The sequence below is a fragment of the Anabrus simplex genome, chromosome 6 (assembly GCF_040414725.1).
Source record: "Anabrus simplex isolate iqAnaSimp1 chromosome 6, ASM4041472v1, whole genome shotgun sequence".
Taxonomy (NCBI): Eukaryota; Metazoa; Arthropoda; class Insecta; order Orthoptera; family Tettigoniidae; genus Anabrus; species Anabrus simplex.
Window position 1 is genome coordinate 191,449,936 of NC_090270.1, and position 26,128 is coordinate 191,476,063.

At 37.0% G+C, this 26,128-nt stretch overlaps 1 protein-coding gene across 4 annotated transcripts in view; it reads left to right on the forward strand.

Moving 5' to 3' along the window:
* CROT (Carnitine O-octanoyltransferase) overlaps positions 1-26,128 on the forward strand; it is a 160,754-nt gene that overhangs the window by 103,852 nt on the left and 30,774 nt on the right. For all 4 annotated transcript variants that reach the window (XM_067149186.2, XM_067149185.2, XM_068228089.1 and 1 more), the window contains exons 7-10: positions 77-268; positions 5,580-5,710; positions 23,325-23,448; positions 23,531-23,703. In XM_067149186.2, the coding sequence (XP_067005287.2) occupies positions 77-268; positions 5,580-5,710; positions 23,325-23,448; positions 23,531-23,703 (620 nt within the window). The remainder of the gene's footprint in view (positions 1-76; positions 269-5,579; positions 5,711-23,324; positions 23,449-23,530; positions 23,704-26,128) is intronic.

Consider the following 26,128-nt stretch of genomic DNA (forward strand, 5'->3'; position numbering starts at 1 on the left):
TTACATGTATTTGAATTGTTTCAATTTTATTGCTATCATTCGTTCATTTTATCACTGCCTCTACTTCTCTTCTCAGCATACAGCATTTGATGGAATGATCAGTGTAGCAGCACTTTATTATGTATACCTAGCTCTGCTGGAACACAAAGAGGAGAAATATGCCACTCATAAGATCAGATATGTTCCAGAACCTGTTGAAATTAATTTCCAAATTGATGCATTCATTGAGAGTGAATTACAACGGGCCAAAGAAGAACTTGCCCCTAATGTAAGTACAAATACAGTGCTTTTTGACAGTTAGTTTAACATTTGACCCTCACTTAATGCTCAGTTGGCCTGATTAACTAAATATGATTTACATCTGGTGGAGAAGTGAATAGTTTAGACCAGTGGTTCTCAGTCTTTTATTGTTTACAGTACACTATTATTTGTACTGTGTTTACACGGCACACCAGCATATGAGTTGTCAATAATGCAAGACACCTGATCTTGCGCACACATAGCTTGTCTTTGACAGTTAGTTATTTGTACTGTAGGTTTGCAGTAACATTTCATCTGCATTCAGACTAGTTTTGAAGTTGTCAGTTTAACGGTGACATATGAGTTATTGTGGGCTTTTCTTTGAACCTAAGTTTATGTCTTTTTTTTAACAGTCTGCTTTACATTGTACCGACACAGATAGGTCTTAAGGCGACGATGGGATAGGAGAGAGCTAAGAGTGGGAAGGAAGTGGCCATGACCTTAATTAAGGTACAGCTCCAGCGTTTGCCTGGTGTGAAAATATGAAACCATGGAAATTAATATACTTTTCTGATTAAATTATAAAAGTTGAAGATTAGTTGGTGGTAGAATGCAAGAGAAACAAAAGTAAGAATGAATGGATTCCAAGTGTAAGTGTTTTAAAAGCATTATAGAGGCAAACAAGAGAACTAAGAAATGTGAGATACATCTGTCCATAGAAAGAAATATACTGGTACATGTGTGTCTGTTGTCAGTTTCACCATGAATTGAGATTTTGTGTAACAAATAATAAGCTCGAGTTTCTCATTAATAGCTCAAATCTTTTATTGTAAGGTGTCAGCCAACAAATCTTAAATATGTTTAAGCTGTTGAATATTTCTCTCTTACCCACTGTGGGTGGAAGACGCAGACGAAGAATACACCCATGGCATCTCCTGCCTGTCATAAGAGGTGACTAAAGGGGACAACCAAGGGATGATGGATTTGGAACCATGAGATTACTTGTGGTTTAGTACCATTAAGTGAGGAACACTATGGGTTGGCGTTACTTTTGATTAATACCATTATGTGAGTAACACCATGGGTATGGAGATCGCCTATGATTAGTACCATCGTGTGCATTCCTCCGAGGTGGGGGAGCGGGCACGCAGCATCATGGACTGGCGTCCGTGCAGGAGGCACTGGCGTGCCCCACGCTCAATTGTGTTGGTTCCCCTGTATTCAGAATGGGTCTGTGTTACCTCTGAGTAGTACCAGTATATGAGGAGCGCCTTGGGGCTGTGTTGTCTGTGATTGGTGTCACTATTGAAGAACACCACGGAATTGTGCATTGCCCATGATTAGTACATCACTATGTGTGGACCACCATGGGTCTGTGTTGCCTGTGAGTAGTGCCTTTATGTGAGGAACACTATGGGTCATATTACCTGTGGGTGGTACCAGGGAGCTAGAATATAATACTTACAGTGGCTATCATGCTGCCATCTTTGAAGAAAGTTGAACTGGCGACTGCCATATCTTAAATGTACCTCTTTAGGCGGATTGCTGTGTAAGCGAGTGCAGAACAAAGTGGGATTATGAGACATTTTCACACAGATCTTATTCATTAGGTATAACAATTAGATATTATTTTGAGTTTATAATGAAAATATCGGATGAAAAATGTAACTATTTGATGCGTATAAGTTTTCCTTAAGCAGAGGTTCGCTACAGAATCACAATGTACTGTAACTAAAAATAAACAAAATACGCAACAGTTTGTTTTTTCCATGAAGTGATATATTGTTGAAAATGATAAAAAATCGATAATTATGTTATCACAAAGATGTGGAGATATCCACACATCTTCAATTTATCAACATGCAAAAGAGTGTAGGCCTACAGTACAAAATTACGGATTAGAATGCATATCTAACCAGCCAAGAAAATTAAACACACTTGAATGAATTATCACACATTTTAAAAGCAACCGTTCTACATAACATTTTTATAACACAAACTGGAAATACAATTTACAATAAAGAAATAGAATTTTGTATTGATCTATTTATAGTCACATTTCTCGATTCGAAACAGCTCTCTCATTCACATGAACCATATGTATTTTCTACCTCTGATTCATTGCCCCATGAAAAGTATTAATTTTGTGTACATCTTCCTTATAGTTACTCCTGTCGGTTCTTGCATAATAACTCTGTATTCGTGGTGCAGTCTAATTTAAAATACTGCTTTAAGAGTAGTTTTGTCATGCTGGGTTAATGGGTTTCCTCACTGAACTCGGTAGCAGTAAATAAAATATTGTTATCCTAAAACAGCTCCCCTGTAACTGACAAGAGAATTTCAGTCTATAACTTTAACATAAGGTTTGTTACATCTTCACGACAGTGACTTTTTTGGAACACTTTTTCAGCCATGTGACAAGATAAAGAGACTGTATTTTATATCCTTCTAGGCAATAAGTACTTTCTTCTCGTCAGAATGCTGAGCAAACATAACCTTCAGAGAATCTTGACTTTTATTTTCTCTCCCACCTCCTGATGACATTTCCTGCTATGTACTCAACATCATTTTCAGAGTACTTGGTGAATGACTTTTAATTTGTAGTGCGGCAATCATGATCAGTAGAGGTGCTGTCATCAGAAGAAACCGTAGTACATAGATAAGAGAAGCATCACTTCTTATCGATGGGTCTATCTGTCCCAGTAAACACTTCTTGTATGCTAACTGAATTGCTCCACATTGGGATTATTTCGGTTTCCTCCCATATTATGTATGGATGAGAAGAGCAATTCTAGATTGTCGGTAATGCTTTGGATAACATTTCCTGTCATTAACTAAACACCTGATGCCATAGAGAAACGGGACAAGGGTTAGATGCATACATACAGTGCTCTTCAACTGTTCTGAACAAAGAATATTTTACTGTTTGGGATACCACTTGTCTCTCTTCATGTTACCCACTGCCTACTCAGCTACTTGTCTTCTAATGATAACTTGTGACGAGAATTTGTGCTTTACAGTGGCGAATATGAAGATGATCTTTCAATATATGTAGCCTTTGTATAATAGAAATAAATAAACTTACCTGAAATAAAATACATTGTGTTACTCGAACAAAAGCATGTGAAACAGAATGTAGGCATATTCATGCTACAATAAATAAAGCCAAAATATAAAATAATTTCTATCAACGATGAACTTGACACACATGCGAGATTACTCTGACAGCTATTGTCATTAGCTGGCACATCTATATCATGGTGGCCATAGTGTTGCTTGCCTCCGTCCGGAGCGCTAATCGAGCTACTATAGCCGCTCTTGTATACTATAAACTACCTCGTTGGGTGGTACCATAATGTGTGGTACACCTTGGGTCTATTTTGTCTATGATTTTGCTTAGTCGAGCTGGATCGCACCCCACCATCTCTAGCCCTGAAGATGGTATTCCATATTTTCCCCACTTTCACACCAGGCTGTACCTTAATTAAGGCCACGGCTACTCCTTTCCCTGTCCTAGTCCTTCGCCATTGTTGCCAGTAACCTATTGATATTAAACCATTGGTGAAAGAAAAGAAAATCTTATATCAATATCCTTGATTTACTTATTTTAGACTGTCAAATTGAAATTTTCAGTCAAAGTCATGTAACATGTATGGAAGAAATCCTGCCAACTGGATGAATTCTCAGCATGACGGCATTAATATAGAGTATTCTGTTGAATGTATTATGCAAATAGATTTTATTTATCTCTGCTAACGTCACTGCAGCTCACAGTTGTATAAGGTGTTGCCTTACACAACTCATCTGTATCCTGGAGCATGACTGAGTGAGTTGCCTGTGCGGTTATGGTCATGTAGCTGTAAGCTTGCATCTAGGAAATGGTGGATTCGAATCCCACCATCAGCAGCCCTGAATGTGGTTTTCCATGGTTTCCCATTTTCATACCAGGCAAATGCTGAGGCTGTACCTTAATTAAGATCATGGCCGCTTCCTTCCCAATCCCATCCTTGCGCCACCACAAACCTTCAGTATGTTAATGCGACATTAAGCCTCTAGCAAAAAAATCCTGGTGCATGATCTGAAAATTACATAGGAGACTTATAAACACCCCCCCTAACCCCATGGCACTACAGCCCTTGAAGGACCTTGGCCTACCAAGTGAAAGGCCTGCAGATTGCGAGGTGTTGTGTGGTCAGCACGACGAATCCTCTCAGTTGTTATTCTTGGCTTTCTAGACCAGGGCCGCTACCTCACTGTCAGATAGCTCCTCAATTCTAATCACGTAGGCTGAGTGAACTTCGAACCAATCCTCAGATCCAAGTAAAAATCCCTGACCTGGCCAGGAATCGAATCTGGGGCCTCAGGGTAAGATTCAGGCATGCTATCCCTACACCACGGGGCCAGCATACGAGACTTATGAATTTCTTTTAAAACACATTTAAGGAAATTTCTCCTACAGTTTTCATCAACTCTCTCGATCAGCAGTTGTCCTCACTGCTTTTACACCCATTATCCACAGTTTATGAATAAGATATCTCTGTGTCTACCCAAACTTTGCTGCGCTGCGCCTGAGATTTTTTTTTTTTTTTTTTTCTCTCTCTCCCTTTCCCTACAGTTTCTGCTGACTGCAGCTGTGATGATGACAATCTATCTGACCTTACCCAAACCTAGTACCATATCAAGAGGATAGATAATACCCAAACTAAAACTAGAATTTATTACTTTATCCCATACAAATTTCACTTTTGATCATAAATAAGCTGCTTCAACATTGTTCAAATTCTGTGGTTACATGAATGGACATGCCGTGCACTTACAACATCAAAGCCCAATCTTTTCTTCAGCTGAGAGGTTCTTCTGTCCCATTATGTGGACAGTACACAGAGAGATAGAAGCACAGGAAACACAGAACTACAAGTGACTGAAGTGAATGGCAAAGAACCATGCCTTTAACAATCCAGAAATAACAGGCAAAGGTTGCTATAAAAGTAGCATGCCACAACCATACAGTCAACAATCACATGATGCGAGACTTCGCCTGCTTCGTTTTGCGCCGGATACACAAGGGAGAAGTTGACTCTATATTCACGAATGTAAAGATTTCCATTGTGGGTACTGTAGTATGCTTCATGCTTAATTTACATCTGATTGCACCCTGATGATAACTATCTCTATGTTAAATGATATGTTAAAAATAGGCCTGCTGGTATATAAATTTCTCAGTGGACATCTAAAAGAAAATCCTTTCTTCTTTAACCTCTCCCTTCCCTATCACTTTGCATCCCATTTCAATAGCACACTGATCTTGTTTTCACTTAATACTGTTTTATTTTTCACAGAAATCACTTGTAGTGATAGTGTGTGAGAAATTCAAGGGCTATGGCAAGGACTTCATTCAGCAGCACAAACTACATCCAGACTCCTTTGTACAAATGGCTTTGCAGTTGGCATATTATCGGGTACATGGCAAGTGAGTGCTTCTTCTACTCTTTATTTTAAATGTCAGAATTTTAACATACTCACCATTCAAATGTAAAAGCTGGTACTGAGGTCTGTACCATTGAACTTTTTTTTTTCTTTTCAGTCTGCTATTATAATCTTCAGTCATATAACATCAACATAGCCTTTTTTATTTATACTGTGAAGTTTATTGTGAAAGCGAGGTCACTGGAAATTGGTGAATTTAATGCAAATTATGCAGAATTTAACTTAGAGGGGAAACTGGTGGAATAGTCCTCTTGTGCTAAACTGTTGCTTATGCTTAAAGACAGAATTGGCTGGGAAGCAGTTGTCACGGTAGTATTAGGGCCCTTTAAAGGCTTTTTGGACTGTAATATAAGGTTGACATTATCTTTATCACCATCATACTCTAAAGGCCAGACCTTGGTACTGCAGTCATAAGTATCTGTCTAAGCTAATCTTTCCAGTTCTGCATAGGACTTGCAGTTCATCCTCGTGAGCAGGTTCTTATCGTATGATGTTCTAGGTCACAATCCTCTTTTTTTTTCTCCCAACAATTCTTCTATCACTGGGCCAGTTGGCCGTGCGATTAGGAACATGCAGCTGTGAACTCGCATCCGGGAGATAGTGGGTTCGAACCCCACTGTCGGCAGCCCTGAAAATGGTTTTCCGTGGTTTCCCATTTTCACACCGGGCAAATATTGGGGCTGTACCGTAATTAAGGCCACGGCCGCTTCCTTCCCATTCCTAGGCCTTTCCTGTCCCGTCGTCGCCATAAGACCTATCTGTGTTGGTGCGATGTGAAACAACTAGCAAAAAAAAAATTCTTCCATCAGTGATGTTGCAGAGAAATTCACCGTGCTGCTGAATGTGACTGATAAGTTTTCTTTCTTTTTTTTTTCTCTCTCTCTCAGCTTCAATTTTCACCGGGCGAGTTGGCCGTGCGTGTAGAGGTACGCGGCTGTGAGCTTGCATCCGGGAGATAGTAGGTTCAAATCCCACTATCGGCAGCCCTGAAGATGGTTTTCCGTGGTTTCCCATTTTCACACCAGGCAAATGCTGGGGCTGTACCTTAATTAAGGCCACAGCCACTTCCTTCCACCTCCTAGGCCTTTCCCATCCCATCGTACCATCGACACAGATTATCTTGATCCAGATAATATCTTTCGTACTGTACCTTACATCACACACTGATATTAGCAATGTTTTAAAGATACTATTCACTTTGCAAAACTCAAATTGTTGTCTTTTCAAAACTTGTTTAGGCTGTAAAAGTATACATTGGACTTTTAACAAGCACCCATAAGAAAATTCTGCCCAACAAACAAACAAACAAACAAACAAACAAACAAACAAACAAACAAACAAACAAACAAACAAAGCTTGCCTGCATAAGCGAAGTTAAAAGCAACAAGTATAGCAGTTCAACAACATATTCAAGATTGAAGATAACTGGCAACAGGTTATAGTACTCAACACTTAGTACTGTAGTTTACTTGCAATAAATAACAGACAATAGACAGTTTCCCCACGTTGAACACAACCTTATAAAGGCATCAGCATCCTCTCCGTGAAGTACCCAACTTCCAGGGGCATGTCAATATTGGTGATTCATCAAATTTCTTGGTGCTGTGGTTTGCTGTCCGTTCTTAGCTCAAATGGTCATTCATGTGGTTTACTGTCTGTAATTAGTTCAGAATTCCCAGATACTGCACTCTCCTATAAATGAACAGTATTTAAAATGGAAAACCTTCCATATAAGATATTGAAATAAATTTATGCAAAATAGACTTAATAATATACACACCTCAGGGTTGTGATATCTGTAATATCAGAGTGTTTATTATTAATCATTAGAAATGTACCTTTAATTGTTTTTTTTATTTTATTTTATGCCCACATTAGAGCACTGAAATCAATGTATATACAGTCAAGTCTTATGAATATTGGTTACAAATTTAGTTGATGTTTTTTCTTTTGTTCCCAGAAATGTTTCATTCTCTCTGACCTGGCTGCCCGTTCTTCGTCAGTTATGTTGTACTGTTTGCGTGTATAGGTCTTCAGTTTAAGTCTCACGTCGTTATTTCTCAGGATCCTCTTCCCTTCTCTGTTTTCAATTTTTTGAATTGTCAAGCCTAATTCATTTAAATCTTCTTGGACTTCTTTGAACCAGTGATTTTTAGTTTTCTTTTCCTTTCCATTATGTATTTATTTGTATTCATTCTTCATATGTGTTTGACCTATGTTCCTTGTATTCTACCACCTGTGTGCAGAGTCAACTTGTCTCATCAGAACCATCTCCTACATTTCATGTTCAGAGTGTGTAGCCCATGTTGTGTGTTACATGTCATCAGCTGGTATGGTGAATACATAAAGTGTGCAATAGGCTACCGGTATCTGCACACACATATCACTCATTACTGTCATGAGTAAAAGGGGTGATTCTTTTTTTTAAGTTGCAAATCTGAATAATTTTTAGCTTCAGGCCATTGTGGCAGTATTTCTGAAACAACACAGTCTGTGGAAATTTAGTTTTTCATTTATTGTCTGTAGAACATTTTCATTTTTTAATTATCTCCGTCCAAGGAATTTTCAGCATCCATCACCAGCACCCCATTATAAATTATTTCATTTTTCATTTTTATGCTTTCCCTAAGTGTCCAGGTATCTGATGCATATGGAGCAACACTCCATACAAAGGTTTTTCATGAATGATGTCCTGGGATTTTTTTTGTGAAAATGACTTTGATGTCAGCAGCGATCATCTTTTCATAAAAGCTTGTTTCTGAAGAGCAGTTCTTGCTACCACATCCTTTCTCCACCTTTCATTCATAGGGACCAATGACCTTAGATGTTAGGCCCCTTTAAACAACAAGACAGTATCATCATCATCTACCTTTCATCCGATTTTATCCTACTTCCAAGGCAACAAAAGGATTTAACACAATTTGAGCCTTGTACTATCTAGGCCTAGTTTAATTTCTGCAATTTGATCTCCATCTCTTGAACATTTTATCACCTTTGTTTTTCTTTTGCAGTTTCCTGTGAAATTTACTTTAAGTTTTTCTAAAGCCTCTTGTAATTCTGTCTCACTTTCAGCAGTCAAGAGGTTGTCATCTGTATATTTGATCATATGGAGGACTTTAGCATTGACATTTTATTCCCTGCTGGTTTCTCTTGCTAAATTCCTTCATACCCTCTTCAGTATAGGGACTGAATAAGACTGACAACAACTCACATTCTTGTCTTATAGCCTTTTTGATTTTTTTTTAAATGCTATTTGTTCAGGGCGTCGAGCCATGTGGATCTTTTGCCCCTACTGGCACTATATTGTATGAACCTGCGTGTAATTGGAATGGCGGTAGTGTGGAATGTTGTGTGTGAGGAAAGGAAGATTAAGGACGTCACAAACACCCAGTCCCCAGGCTAGGGATATTAATCATCACAATTAAAAACCCCTGATCCGGCCGGGAATCGAACCCGGGGCCACCAGGTGCTAGGCGGACGCGTTGCCCCCTACACCGCAAGGCCGGACCTTTTTGATCTTAGATGGCAGTTGTTATTTTCCTACAAGAGCAGTTTGGTTTTTGTATAAATTATATATTCTATCTCTGTAATCTACTATATACTTTATAGAGCTTGAAGCATGATGTCCCAGTTCATATCATCAGAAGGCTTTCTAAATGTCTATGAATGTTGTTATAACCATTTAGTTTACTTGGAGGTGTTTTTCAGTGACCAGACAAAGGCTTAACATGGCTTCTCTTGTTCCTTTTCTGAAACTACAATACATCGATCATCTGGAATGCATTCTTCTACTTTTCTTTCTATTCTGTGGCATATTATTCTCGTAAGTTACTTTGACATGTGATGTGATACTCTTGAGTTCTATGGTCTTCACAATTCTATTTCACATTACTTTTTAGGGGCTATTAGGAAAATTTGTTCAAAGTCCCTCAGGATTTCTCCTGTTACATATATTTTGTAGCATTGTTGTGTGACAACGCGTACACAATAATAATAATAATAATAATAATACAAAAATAATAATAATACAAAAAAAGAAATAGTAAATAATATTGACACGTAATAATATGGATAGGGAAATCGTAAAATAACACAGTGATGGTGGTTACACATCAAAACTTGAAAATATGACGGTAGATAATAAAAACGCCAAATCAAACCAGACACAAAAGAAAACTTACAGGCCTAATAATGAAAACTAAAGGAGGATTGTGGAAGGTGCAGGATCCATATGAGGTCCATGGGAAGGTATGGCGTTATGGGGGAGAAAAGGTTCACAAGATTCACCCTCTAGCACAACTATATTAAAAATAACAAAGAAGGATTACAAGAAGCAAGTTAAATTACATAGCAACTGATGCTTGACTCAACAACAGATACAGATTGACTAGCCAAAGCAAAAACATAATCAGGATACTTAAATCACTTAGTAAACACAAGTTTAACATGCTCAGAATTACACATGGGTTGTCGATTTAAAATGCAGGTAAAAGATTTGGAATTACAACCAACGGGAATCTAGGGCAAACTCAGACACGTTAAATAAAAAAAACTTTAAAAATTACATTAAGCAAGAAAACGCCGAAACGCAAAAGGAATTAAATCAAACGAAATCAGAAAACTTTGAAATGGCAATAGAAATGGCACTTACCAATAAGGAGGTAGGGTTCCCGGAGGGGAAACCCTCGAGCGCATCCGCACTTGGGGATGGTCAGATGGAATAGATCTGGCCTAATTGCATCACGTACGCGAAGCGGCCTTAGGCCGAAAATTGACAAATCACAATCCACCAATAGGACTCTATTCCACTAGATTCCTGTTTTTTTTGCCAATACAATTGCATGACCACATATGGTCATTTCCTGGCCTACTGATGCAAGAGGAATTACATCACCTGTTCAACATTGGTAACCGCAGTGCGGTATAGGATGCCTCAAAATTAAGTTACCTTTTAAATCCTTCAATCTACAAACATCAAATTAACATTTGGTCAAGTTACATAAAATTTGAATACAACAATCACTTCAGAATACTTCTTGCATCTTCAAGTTACATAAAATTTGAATACAACCATCACTTCAAAATACTTCTTGCATCTTGCAATGTTCATTTACAGTTCCATATATCTTGCTGTCCTAAATTACATTTTAAAAACAATTATTACAAACATAATATTTTCTTTCAGTTACATAAAAAAAATTTCCAGCAGAGTCCAGAGTTCTTATTTCTTCATGTTTCACAATACAAAATATTACAAACAAAAATGAAATCCTTCAGAAAAACTTTAAAAATTACATTTCCAAATTCAATAATTACTTGATGGTTATGAATTTCATGTTTTTGGTCCGTATTGAACTGAGAATAATATATAAGTAATAATAATAATAATAACGTAAACGTTTCCACCTTTTCAATACTACAATATATTCACAAAATTACAAAATTATACGGTACTAGTTTCGACCCATCTAGGGGTCATCATCAGCCGTATTGGAGCAAAGATCATTTGTGGCGAAATCCTAAGACAATGTTATTTTAAAGAATAACAAGTGAAATGAGATGTTATGGTAATAGTTAATAATACAAGGAATATACATACTAAGAGGTTTTTAACAAAGAATGAAGTATAAATGGGGTGTTGTAAAAATTATAATCAATTATAATTATTGAAATGAAATGATATCTACAAGTTAACCAACATCTTTAAGAAACAAGGCGTTAAAATAGCCTTCAAAACCAACAATAAGAACATGAATGTTTTATACAATACTTCACACATCAACAAGACCAGCAGTTTTTTAAAATCAGGAGTTTATAGGATCAAATGTACCACCTGTAAAAAAACCTACATCGGGCAAACCGGGAGAAACTTCATTATCAGATACCACGAGCACACTAACGCAATAAAATACAACAAGTTTTCAGCCATCGGCCAACACATGCAAGATTATAACCATAATTTCACCAATATTGAACAAGACATGGACATCCTCGTATTAGCAAACAAGGGCCCTTTACTGAACATAATGGAAAATTACTACATACACCTAGACCAATACTTTAATGCCAGTCACAATCTCAATGAAATCACAGAGAAACCCAACATACTCTTCGATCTATTTATCACTTTCCTCAGAAACAATAATGCAGCGAACCTAAACTCAATCCTAAATTTAATCAAAGGTACTTTTCCAAGACAATTACACTAAGCCATATTTCATTTCAATGCAAGAACTTACTGATTTCCATGATTATAATTTTTACAACACCCCATTTATACTTTATTCTTTGTTAAAAACCTCTTAGTATGTATATTCCTTGTATTATTAACTATTACCATAACATCTCATTTCACTTGTTATTCTTTAAAATAACATTGTCTTAGGATTTCGCCACAAATGATCTTTGCTCCAATACGGCTGATGATGACCCCTAGATGGGTCGAAACTAGTACCGTATAATTTTGTAATTTTGTGAATATATTGTAGTATTGAAAAGGTGGAAACGTTTACGTTATTATTATTATTACTTATATATTACAATAATTACTTCTTGCAACATACAATGCTTAGTTCCAGTTCTCCGTCCCACCACATATTAGAGTCTCCTCCTGCCAACGTTGAGCTCTGCTCGACAAAAAAAAAAAAAAAAAAAAAAAAAAAAAAAAAAAAAAAAAAAAAAATCTAAATTAAATTAAAGGGAGGCTTTAATGGAGATTTGAAGATTCTTGCAACACCGCAATTGCACCACACCACAAATTTTTATCTTCGTTCTCTTCAGGAACTTCTATATGGGCAAAACAAAAGGTGCTGACCGCGGCCAATGCCAACGTCTCCATCCATATTGCAGTCCCACCATTGCTCTCTTACAGCCTCAGCACAGTCCACCAGCTTAGTTAACTGGCCTATAATAGGCGAACGTTGCTGGAGCAGCACTGCCTACTGCCGCCATCAAACACACCTTCTCATTACACCATCAGATATTAGTAGCCAATAGTTGCGTTGCAGGCTCCAAACAGATACCCCAGGTTGAACACGAGTCCGTGGTATTGCAGTCACTGGAACATAAACAGACACAGCAGAAACTTGGAACTGAAGAAATAAGGCCACTGCCCTGAACTATTGAAGACTTAAAGTTGAGCTTCAAGGCTGGGTTTTTGTTTTTTCAGTAACAATAACAAGACTCCTTAGGGAAGTCCCCTCCCATAGTTCTGGGATACCCCAGTCCCCTTGGCAAGTGCTATTTCAGAATTTAGGACAATTTAAAAGACTAAAAGAAAATCTTCCAGTGTTTACCCTAGTACCAAAAACATTACAAAAATCCCTAACTATCCCCATTAATAAAATTCTAATCTTACCCCAAAATACATTACATTACAATATACCTAATATAGTCACAAATGACCATACTCATTACAACAAAGGCAACCCTTAATTAAATTATTAATTATAAGTTCTAAAATATGTCTGCACAGTTCATTAACTAGAATTTTGCTTACAACTAAATAAATTCCTAATAACTACTAAATTAATTTACCGTGTGCATTCTTAATCACCCAACATTAAGAAAAGAACCAAACAAATAAAAGGAAGAATTTAGAATGTTGCAAGGGAACTCAAAACAGGGAAATAAATACTTAATTACATTAGCTTGCAACCATTTTGAATGAATTGAGGTTAGTAAGTCACTGTTCATTTACCATGTCATGTACTCATAAAATGTTTGCATAGATAAACTCACATTACGTATTGCGTGTCACACCAGCCAAATTAAAGTGCAATTAAGCCAGGAATACAAAATCACATTGCCTTACCAACAGAAACTCCGAAATAAAAAAAACAAAAGCAATGCAAGAGTGCGCATACAGAAATCCAACTCACTGACATAAACAATAAAAGGCACAAGTACAACCTTCATACTAGAGATTATCAGATAACAGCACGACACACTAGACTAGCAAGCCGATCTGTCCTCTAATACACGACACCACCAAAGCACACACAAGACACCAGTGCGACGACCTCTGAATCAGCATAACCAACCAATGGTAAAAGGCACACACGACCTCAACACCGACTCCATCACACGACATCACAAAAACACAGTACACACACGCGAAAAGCCGTGTGATGACACATCAAGTAGTACCCAGAAAGTAAAAGGACAAAACATGACCTCAAGTACCCTTGAACTTATTCACACGACACTGAGACTCCTAGGGCCAATATTGTACTCCCAGGAGAGGAATGGTCTCTCAGCACCTTAAGCCCTAAGTCTCAGCACACACACATATGTGCCTTCCCAGGTCCCCAAGACAGACTCACAATTATTTACAAAATAGGACAGATACAGCCTGGCTACCCAATTTTGAACCTTACTCAGTCTACAAAATCCCATACCTCCGCAAATTGAGTAAATTTAGAAGACACGAAACCTGTAATGCAAGAAATTTTAACATCAAGAAAATTAAATAAAACAAAATAACCAGAAAACTTTATCGCAGAACTTTTCCTAAATCGTAATACCTACAGAATATTACTACAAGGTTTTGGTGATGAAATTAAAATAACCAAAACAAATCTTAATGACCCGCAAACCAACAATGAATTTAACCGAAATTAATAGCTCACGCATGATGACACCGAAATGAACGTTTGCAGAAAATCTTCCTAGAATTCATTTTAACAATAACTAAAGACATAATTTTCCATCTAGAGCCATCTAATACCAAAAAAAGATTATGAGGAATCTCATACCAGATGCACCAGATTTCAAACATGTCACGAGCACAAGTGCAGATCCGTAACCCGTCAAATTTGTCCAAATGGCCTCAGCGACGCTGATCTATGAATATGGTAAGCACATTTCACCCTACAAGACTATCACAGTCAATGTAGACCCTCCCTACCAAGTATAGAAACATACAGGTAAATATACGTGACAAGGGAACAGACACACGATGGAAAAGCACCATAAGACAAACTAGGAAATCGTTGAATTTAGCAACTGGCTGGGAACCATCCCAAATAGTCCCATACCTACTCAGAAACGAACCCAGATACAGCAAAAGACCAAAAACAACACCAGATGACCGGAAATTTAAATACATACCAAGCTAAAATACGACACACAAAACGTTTTAGAAGATCACTACTACCAAATAAAACACAACAGGCAACAAAAAACAAAATTTTGAAAATACTTTGCTAAAACACGAGATTTGCAAACAGAAAATACTCTAAGAAATAGATGAAAATTACGAACCTTAACCTCAAAATTATTGCCGACAATTTACGGAAACAAAAATTTCAGAAAAACAAAAGAGACTCCATGCTACAACTTGAGCAGAACATGTGCACTACAATTTACGTTATCTTGAAGAAGAACAAGAATATCACGACACGAGTAACTGTGTAAGATTGAATTGAGCGCTCATAACCTCGGGGGGTATCTCTTGGCGGTTCTTTTATGTGTATCGGGTGTTGCTTCTTTTTAGGTAATTATTTTTTAAGAGGGGGATGACTGCATCAAAAAGAATGTTGGTTTTATCTGTGATTTCGTTCAGATTAAAATTTGGGTTGACATATTGATCTAAGTTTCTATAAAATTCTTCCATTATATTGAGTAAGGGGCTCTTGGGGTTAGTACTTAGAATTTACATGTCATTTTCAATATTTGTAAATTTGTGTTTGTAATCTTCAATATGTTGTCCTATGCCTGAAAAATGACTATGTTTTATTGCATATGCTCATTGTATCGTATCTGGAAGTTCCTCCCAGTACGTCCAATGTAACTGGCTTCACAGTCGTTGCACCTCATGCGATAGACTCCTGAGTGGCTGTATTGATTTTTATTATTAATAGATTTAGAATTGTGTAGAATGCTGATATTACTGTGTGTAGTTTTATAGGCTATTTTTAGGCCTCGTTTCTTGAAGATGTTCGTTATGGGATATATATGGGTGTTGTTGTAGGTGAATAGTATGTAATCTTTCTTGGTTTTTTTCAGTTCTGATTAATTTGGATTTGGATTGATTTTTTATTTTGTATATGATTTTGTTGATCATTTCTTTTTTATATCCGTTTTGTCCGGCTATTTCATGGATTAGGTTGAGTTCTTTATTTAGTTCTTCTTTTGTTAGTGGTATATTAAAAGCTCTATATATCATACTGTAGTATGCTGCTTTCTTATGTGCGTTGGGGTGGGTGGAGTATATTTTTATTGTATTGGATGTATGTGTGGGCTTTCTGTATATTTTGTATGATAAATGGTTATCGTGCCTAGTTATAGATATGTCTAAGTAGTTTATGGTGTGATTGTTTTGCGTTTCCATGGTGAATTTTATATGCGGGTCTATTGCATTTAATTGTTCTAAAATTTTGGTTTCATTAGTGTATCTATTGTCTGTTATGACAAATATATCATCTACAAATCTACACCAGAAAAGAAAAGAATATTGTCTATTTTTTGGATTTCTTGATGTTCTATATAATCTATATAGATTTCAGCTAATACACCTGATGTTGGGGATCCCATTGGTAAACCTTGCTGGTGATATATGGTGTCATGAAATTTAAAATAGTTGTTGTTGATAGCAAAATGGAGTAATTTAATGAACTCTTCTATTTCTAGGGTACTGAGTTTGCTGTGGTTTTTGAGATTAGATTCTACTATTTTTATGGTTTTTTGCGTGGGTATGTTAGGGTACATGTTTATTATATCATATGATGCTAGACTATGGTGGTGTTCTATTTTTATTTCTTTTGTGGTGTTGCAGAATTCTATTGAATTTTGTATTGTTTTTTAGCTAAAAATACGTAGTGTTTTTTAAGGAATGTTTGGATAAATTGTGACCGTTTGTAAGTTGGACTCGGTCTGTAGTTTATTATAGGCCTCATTGGGACGTTGTCTTTGTGAATTTTCGGGTATGCTTTAGCGGTTGGTAGTCCTGGGTTCATTGTAATGAGTTTTGCAGTTTCTTGTTCGTTTAGAAGAAAATGGGTGTTTTTTAGTAATGTTTTTAGGTTTCTTTGGATGCTGTTAGTAGGGTCTTTGTTTTTGATTTGGAAAGTTTCATCTTGAAAACAGTTTTTGGTTTTGGCTATGTATTCGTTTTTGTCCATGATGACAGTTGTGTTGCCTTTATCTGCTTTAGTTATTAGTAAATTGTTCTGTTTGATTTTGTTTTTGAGATTTTTAATCTGTATATTGTTCTTGGTACCTTTGTTGCTGTTCTCCTTACTGATTTTGTTAATATAATGTGGTAATCTTTTCCTAATTTTGTATCTAATTTCATCGCGTTGTTCATGAGGTATTTTATTTATGGCATTCTCAGTTTCTGTAATGATTGTAGTGATATTTTGGAAAACTGAATTGTTTCCCCAATTATGTTTGGGTCCCTTACTCAGTATAATGGATTCTGTTTCATCGAATGTCGTATTTGTTAGATTTTTCATTGCTGGATGAAATGTATGTTGGTTGCTATCGTTAGGTCTAGTCAAATGGTGTCTATTGGGGGCATTACTCTGCATATCCTGGCTATGTGATTGTTTCAATGCGTTTAACTTCCTATTTAATGTGTTCTGTTTTTGGATGGCTATGTTTGTTAGTTTTTCATTAGTTATTTGTTGGAAATTGTCCCAGTAACTGTCTGGTAGGTCATGGGAAGCTTTTAGGTGTGTTTCGTAAAGTTGTGTATTGAGGTGTTGTTTTTTCCTATATAAAAATTTGATTTCATCTTTTAGCCAAATTTGATTTGTCTTTTTCTGCGTATTATGGGTTTGGTTAGTGTTTCTGTGTTTGTTGTTATATTTTTTGAGAAATTTAGGCGTTAGTCCGTTTGATAGGCATTCTTTTAGAAAGGTGATGCTTTTGACTACATTTGTTATTTTGATTTTTAAATTTTACTATCAACTCAGCATTAGTATATATTATGAATCTTGTACATATATATTGACAATGCCTCGAACTGAACACTAGACAACTACCCAATTCCTCAAAAAGAGTGTCCAAGTCATTCCAAGACGCTCATACTAACAGCAGAGGAACATGGTGAAATTAACAATATAGTTATCGTAAGAATAGACATCCGAAATGTTTTAATCAATTATCCATAAGTTTTAACGCAATAGTGGACACTTCAAGAATACTACTATCAGTGCATACACAACATTGCAAGTTCCAATTTTTATGCTGATCAGAATAGCAAAAACAAAAACATTTGCAAATCACATGTCTTTGTATACTACATAATACTTTTATAATCCAAGAAAAGAGGACTTATTTTGTTATTTTAATTGTATCATTTGTTTTAGATGGTCTGTTGAATTGGACAATTGTCACAACTGTACAATATTTCCCATTGTGATGCTTTTTTAAGAACTATATTTGTAATTGTCAGCTGAGGATGACCCTTGAAGGGTCGAAACCAGTACTGTGAATGCTAGTATGTAAACAAATGTATAGATAAGGTGGAGGCTTCAGAATAAATCTTATGTTGAAGTTACCACCTCTCGCAAAATCTTCCCGCCAATCTATAAAGCTCCTCTTCCTATTATTTCTGACAAAAAGCGTCACCTTGTGACATGTGTCCTTTTCTGGAACCGAAATACAGAGACTTTCATTACTCCTTGCCTGCATCAGACGCACCAAAACAGAGCCAACCAGAGGAAAGCATATGCGAATGAGAAGACAAACATTATTGTAACGCATACTCATTTGTTGATATAGATGTTGATTCCCATAGGGAATCTGAAATATTTGTCCTGAATGAGCAAATTTATAATACCAATATAAATGGTCCGTTATTGGACATTATAAATTTTCCAGCTAGCTCATTCCTGGTTGCCAGCGTTTCGCCCTCGTGTGCTAGGGTGGGCTCGTCAGTTGGTACCTAGCACACCTACCAATACGCTGGCCAGTGCATACCGTGGAGGCCACTGCGTAGGCTAACTGGAGCCACCGGCAGTGCCAATGCACTAAGAGACTTTGTCTCATCACTAAAAATTGATGCCTGCTTGGCCATCAGATGATATAGATGTTGATTCCCATAGGGAATCTGAAATATTTGTCCTGAATGAGCAAATTTATAATACCAATATAAATGGTCCGTTATTGGACATTATAAATTTTCCAGCTAGCTCATTCCTGGTTGCCAGCGTTTCGCCCTCGTGTGCTAGGGTGGGCTCGTCAGTTGGTACCTAGCACACCTACCAATACGCTGGCCAGTGCATACCGTGGAGGCCACTGCGTAGGCTAACTGGAGCCACCGGCAGTGCCAATGCACTAAGAGACTTTGTCTCATCACTAAAAATTGATGCCTGCTTGGCCATCAGATGATATAGATGTTGATTCCCATAGGGAATCTGAAATATTTGTCCTGAATGAGCAAATTTATAATACCAATATAAATGGTCCGTTATTGGACATTATAAATTTTCCAGCTAGCTCATTCTCTTAGTGCATTGGCACTGCCGGTGGCTCCAGTTAGCCTACGCAGTGGCCTCCACGGTATGCACTGGCCAGCGTATTGGTAGGTGTGCTAGGTACCAACTGACGAGCCCACCCTAGCACACGAGGGCGAAACGCTGGCAACCAGGAATGAGCTAGCTGGAAAATTTATAATGTCCAATAACGGACCATTTATATTGGTATTATAAATTTGCTCATTCAGGACAAATATTTCAGATTCCCTATGGGAATCAACATCTATATCATCTGATGGCCAAGCAGGCATCAATTTTTAGTGATGAGACAAAGTCTCTTAGTGCATTGGCACTGCCGGTGGCTCCAGTTAGCCTACGCAGTGGCCTCCACGGTATGCACTGGCCAGCGTATTGGTAGGTGTGCTAGGTACCAACTGACGAGCCCACCCTAGCACACGAGGGCGAAACGCTGGCAACCAGGAATGAGCTAGCTGGAAAATTTATAATGTCCAATAACGGACCATTTATATTGGTATTACTCATTTGTTGCTAAATTCCGTACATTGTAAATGTTCCATTGTTATGTTTTAATAAATTTATTAAGACAGTGTGAAAATGAGTGGTTGAGGAATGCTTAAAATGCATGTTATCAACTTTCTTCCACTGTAAAGCTAGAAAAGTAACATTTATTCAATACATTAAAATGGAGAAAATATAATGCGTCATGGAAGTATATTGTCTGGCTTGCAATTAACTTTGTCTTAATATTTCCATCAACATATTTTATGTTTTCGTACCCTAAAATTGTTTTTTTAGTCTCCTAAAAAATTGTCCAAGTGTTACATCCAACGTTATTCCACGGGGTACTCAATTTCAGGTCTTTGTTCATTATTAGAAATTTCATTAAGTAAATTTTCACTTCCACCCCTTGTGGCAGGGGGGGGGGGGGACGCAGACGAAGAATACATCCATGGTATCTCCTACCTGTCGTAAGAGGTGACTAAAAGGGGCAACCAAGGAATGATTGTATTAGAACCATGAAACTACTTGCGATTAGTGCCACCATGCAGGGAACACCATGGGTCGCTTTTACTTGCGTGAAGTACCACTGTCTTGGGTACCAGATAGGTTTGTAATTTGTAGCACACAGGAGCACCGTGCGGTCAGCCCCCCACTTAGAGTGCACTGTCGGCTTTTACAGTACCTGTGATTAGTACCACTGTATGAGTGACACCATGGGTGAGCTACACCATGGTTCTGGCTTGCCTATGATTAGTACCCACTATATGAGGACACCACGGGATAGTACGAGTCCCTGTGGTTAGTACACTTATGTGATGAACACCACAGGTTTGCATTGCCTGTAAATGGCGCTGCAATGTACGAAACACCATAGGTCTGTATTACATGTGCGAATTTCATTATCTGTAAATAGTACCATAATGTGTGGAATACTGCGAGTCTACGCTACTTTTGATTAGTACTGCACCATGACAAATACCATGATTCTACTTTCCTAGCGATAAGTACTATTATGAGGGGCTGATGACTTGGATTTTGGACCCCTTTAGACTGCAAGCATCATCAATTCGGTATTGTGCTTTAGAAGCAGTCCCTTGGTCAGTAATACTATTACGTCAGTTTTTGTGAATCTGAGACACTGCAGGTCGGATCTACTGATTGTATTAAATTCGTATCCATCCATTCATTCTTCTTCCTCACATTTTGAATTCTGGTCAGTGGAGGATTTTGGACTTTTAATTTGTCATTACATTTCATCTTATTTCATACCATTAGGGGCCAATGACCTAAATGTTAAGCCCCTTTAAGGGGGGAGACCCAGCTTATGTTGTATCATACATCAATATTTTAATGTGTCTTTTCAAAATTAATAATATCTATTTTGTATTCTGATATATTAATGTTAATTTATTATATCTAATGCCCCTTAGGGGATGAAACATGTACTAAATATAATAAATTATATATATTGTATTGAATAGGCGGACCACTTGGTTATAATATTTAAGTTTATCTTAAATGTTCACTACTTGATTATATTCAATAGGGATTAGTATTGCTTGAAATGAAGCTGTTAAAGCTTGTTACATGTAATGAACTATTATTCACTACTATTAACTATTAACTACTATTCACTCATCTCATGCATTTTTAGACTCTCTGTGTAAAAGATTTTTTAACTTGTTATATTGTGCTTGATCACCTTCTTTTTTTATGCTCTCTCCTCTTCTCCATAAATTGAAACATTTTCTGTAATGCACACAGATATTACCTGGTAGTCATAATAATAATTTTTTTCTCTGTCCCTTGTGTGTGTTCATTTCACATTCACATATTTCTTCACATTCTACATCAAGATTGACAATATCTCAATGGCCACCTAGTGAGGATGGATATTTGTCCACATGGTGAAGCAGGGAAGCAGAAATGAGCTGAGAGGATATAGTTTTGGAAGAACTGGGATTGATTAGGAAAGAGCTTCTGTATGTACATGGCAGTATTTGAAGATGTGCAGTTGTTCCTTGTCCTTCAATGTATTCATGTTAGTCAAGGTCTCATTTCTGCTCTTTTATGTACTCATACTGTAATTGCATTTTGCATTTATTACTTGTGTATGTACCTGTCCTATCCTCCTTCCTAATTTGTAACTTTGTTAGAATGAGTTACTTGTCAAAGAAAGTTATAATATATACAACATAAGCAAGCTAGGAAATACTTGCCTAATCAAGATGTGATAAGTCCTACAGATCATTAACCTTCTTAGTGCCACGCCTATTTACAGTGGGTATGCTAAGAATGCCACCTGCTTTACTACCAGATTGCAAGGCTGAACAAGATGAAACATAATTCTCCTAATTGTAAATTCAGATCATTGATTATTGCCCCAAATTGCTCAGAAAGTTTGACTGTATTGATATTGACAGCAAATAATACCAACTAAGTTCACATTTGGGGAAGAACATGTTTTAATCCTGGGTTGAATTAGCATGGAGCAGATTATATTTTTCAAGTTCAGACCTACAAAAGTTACCTGAAATACATAGGTACTCTCCTAAGAAAGATGTGTCAGGATGTCTTGCTCGCAGTCAGATGTAAAAGAAACCCAAGATATTCTGCCTAGTATTTATTGAAATTATTCTAATAATACAGTGACAAAACCTTTCATTTCCTTTAGAGTAACAGGCCGCCACTGCTTTGCGCGGGAATTCGGCTTCAATTGTTGTGCTGACCTCAAGAATTGAGTAGCATATCTATTAGTTACTGTTACCATTAGCTGCCACATAACCTGAGTAAAGAAGAGATAAAAATACAAAATAGGTTTCCCGTTGCAAGGCAGGACATGCTTTGGACCTATATTTTCCAAATAGACAGGTGCAGGGTGATAACGAGTATCACTTTCTACAAAAAACCCCCGAAACACAGATCTTTGGAGAGCATTACTGCTGTCACCATCATCCTAATTATCCTCATTCTCAGAACTGTCATTTGCTCCATCACTAAGTTCGGAATTCTCTAAGCTCTCGGATATATTCACAGCACTTACTTGCGCGGTTTCCGGCATAACCTCACTACTGTCACTGTCTGAGTCATTCTCAGAATCACTCCCATTAAAGGGTGAAATGTTCAAACACTCCACTAACTAGTTATTGTTCGCGAACACATCACCGTCAGCATTATGCCTTGCTGCCATTTTCACTAGCTACTCAGCGACACTTCATAAAACATACACCAAGTTCAAGCACTCATAAAACCCAAACAAGCAAACGTAGTGACAATGAAAATTCTGTGCCTTTATTATCCTACAACAACCAGTTTTTCCATCCATCAACGAAACAATACTTGGTAATTAGTGTTTATTAAGGCAGTAGCGAGAAGAGCGCAATCGCACTCCTGGCAATTTTAGAGGGAGTCGGAAGGAGCACGATCGCGCTCCAAGGCACTCTAAGGGTTAAACAAGTTAAGTCTTATTCAACATTGTTTTTGTTTTAATAGCATTCTTGCCTCAGTTTGTTATTCTATGATATAGGTCCTGTCAAGTTGTCCTTCTTTCTAAATGTGTAATTTCCTAGCATGATATACGGTATTTAATTGGAGCCATATCAGTACATTTCATCAAAAAACTGTTCAGAAAATTTTTGTTTTCTTTACCAGGCCAGCTCCCACGTACGAGACTGCTACCACCAGAGCGTTTTATAACGGTCGAACAGAGACTGTGAGATCGTGCACTGAGGAAGCAATTGAATGGGTGACAGCCATGCTATCAAAGGATGCTTCTGTAAGCAAAATATGAAATAAAGAAATTAATTGTACAAATTTGTGAGGTGTATGGTCTCAATACCTTTTGTTACTGCATACAGAATGCTGACAAGAAAGCCTTGCTGGAACGGGCTGTACTGAAACATGACAAGCTGATGAACGAGGCCAGAGCAAATGCTGGATGTGATCGCCACCTCTTTGGACTTTATTGTACTGCGCTTGAGGAAGGCCTGCCCATCCCATCTCTGTACTCGCATCCAGCCTACTTAAAGAGGTGAGGCATTTTACAGTTTGATATGTTGCACATGCTTGTGCTGTAATAAATATTAAAGTATTTTGAATAAGACAAGGAAAATTTATTTTAAAATGAAGTAAACTTCAAGAATTTAGGTGGTAGAACTCTGTAGTTACCATTTTGGAACTGCATCTTTCCTGGTTATCCTGAAAATTTCTTAAATGGCCATGAAAAGTAGTGGTCTTGACATAACCTAAACTTAAACCTTCATAGCAATTTTTTTTTTTTCAAATTAAAATTTTTCCTGTTTTGTTGTTTATTTTTTCCATGAATCTTCTTCTTCTTCTTCTTCTTCTTCTTCTTCTTCTTCTTCTTCTTCTTCTTCTTCTTCTTCTTGGCCTATTTCCCAATTACCTGGGGTTGGCCCGTAGAAAGGATGTAGCCTATTTTAATGACTGGTTGCCTTTTCTGACGCCAACCCTATATGGAGGGATATATTCACTATTGTGTGTTTCTGTGGTGGTTTGTTGTATGATGTGTTGTATGTATTTGAAGATGTGTAAGAAAACAAACACAAACACCCAACCCCCAAGCTTGAAGAATTAACCAGACATGATTAAAATCTCTAGCCCAGCTGAGAATTGAACTCGGGTTCCTTTGAACTGAATGCCAATATGCTGACCATTCAATATTGTTCCAAATTTCTTGTGACCTTTTAGAAAGAATTTATTATTTTGACCCTTATGGTCTCTTCTTGTCTTATTGACTTTTATCTAATAATTATAAGACTCAAAAAGCAGTTGATGTTACATGTCTATCTTGTCAATACTAATAAAAAACTGTTTGATGCATATCAATTAATCTGTCACACATGTTTTGAGAACACCATTACATTTACTTCATTAGTGACAAAAATATTCAAAAAATATTATGGGGACTTGATCGAATTATATGCTACCAGTATAATACCAATCTTACAAATAAAAATACAAGAAATGTAATTCATAGAAATATTGTTTGTTTGTTGTTTAAAGGGGCCTAACATATAAGGTCATCGGCCCTAGAAATATTAAAGCAGAGACCTAAACATAACTGACCTAAGATTAATAATAATAAGAAGAATAGTGAAATTGGTAGTGGAACATCTAATATAGCGGTAGATGAGTAAGATGCTGTACGACATGAGGTTGCTAAAAAAAACTTTCCAAAATAATAGAGTATGATGATAAAGAAGCACTTAAAATGAAAAATAACATTAAAAAACTGAATGAATAGTAGAAGTCAGTAAATAACAGTGACTAAATCAGGGAAAGGAAACACAGTAGTTCAAATGGACAAGCAAGAATATGTTGAGAAGACAAATTATGTTGTAACTAAGAGAAGTTTAAAATAGTCAAGAAGGATCCCACAAATGGCATACAGAAAAAGCTAAAAAGAATATTTAGTAACATAGGCCTTTACTCGATTACTAATTGTTTGATTAATATGAATCCAGGTTTATGCACGTTGAGAGCATTACCAAAAATTTATGAACAAAACACACCCAAAAGACCAATAGTCATCATCATTCTAAACCATCTCCAGTTTCCCGGGTGTAGTATATGAGCCTCCTCCATCTCATCCTGTCCTTGTACCATTCTTCCTCCACCAACTTGTCCCAATCATGACTTCTCAGCAGTACATCGTTCTTAACTAAATCTATCCATTTCTTTCGTGGCCTTCCCACGGGTCGTTTTCCTTCTACTTTTCTGTCAAATTCCTTCCTTGCAGTTCTGTTTACTGGCATCCTCTTCATGTGACCAAACCACTTCAGTCTTGATATCTGAATCTTATTGAGGAGAGAATCATCTTTTCCTACTTCTTCTCTAATTTTCTCATTCCTAATCTTGTCTTTCCTGGTTTTCTGGATCATAGTGCGTAGGAATTTCGTTTCAGCTGCCTGAAGTTTGGAATTATCTCTATTGGTCAGTGTTGTGGTTTCGAGACTGTATGTAAGAATTGGTGTATAATCGGACTTGTACAATGTCATTTTTGTTTTCATGGGTATTTGCTCATCCCACAGCAGGTGTCTTACCTGGTGGTAAAATTGTGTTGCCTTATTGATTCGATTGTTCACCTCATGTTTTGCTAGGTTGTCATTTGATATAACGCTACCCAAGTATTTAAAAACTGAAACGCTGTCCAGTTGGGCTTCATTTAACATGACTATTGGTTCTGCTCCTTCCCCATACACTTTCATCACCACTGTCTTGGTCTTGCTGATGTTTAAACCATATTTCTTAAACTCCTCATTCCAGCTTTGCATTCTCTCTCCCAATTCCTCTTCTGAGTCACTCCAGATCACAAAATCATCTGTAAATGTGAAGGCTTTGGTATCTCCAAAAGACCAATAGTAAATTTTAGAAATAGCCCGACATATAAGACTGCTAAATTTATACAAAATTTAGCATTTTAAATTTACTTG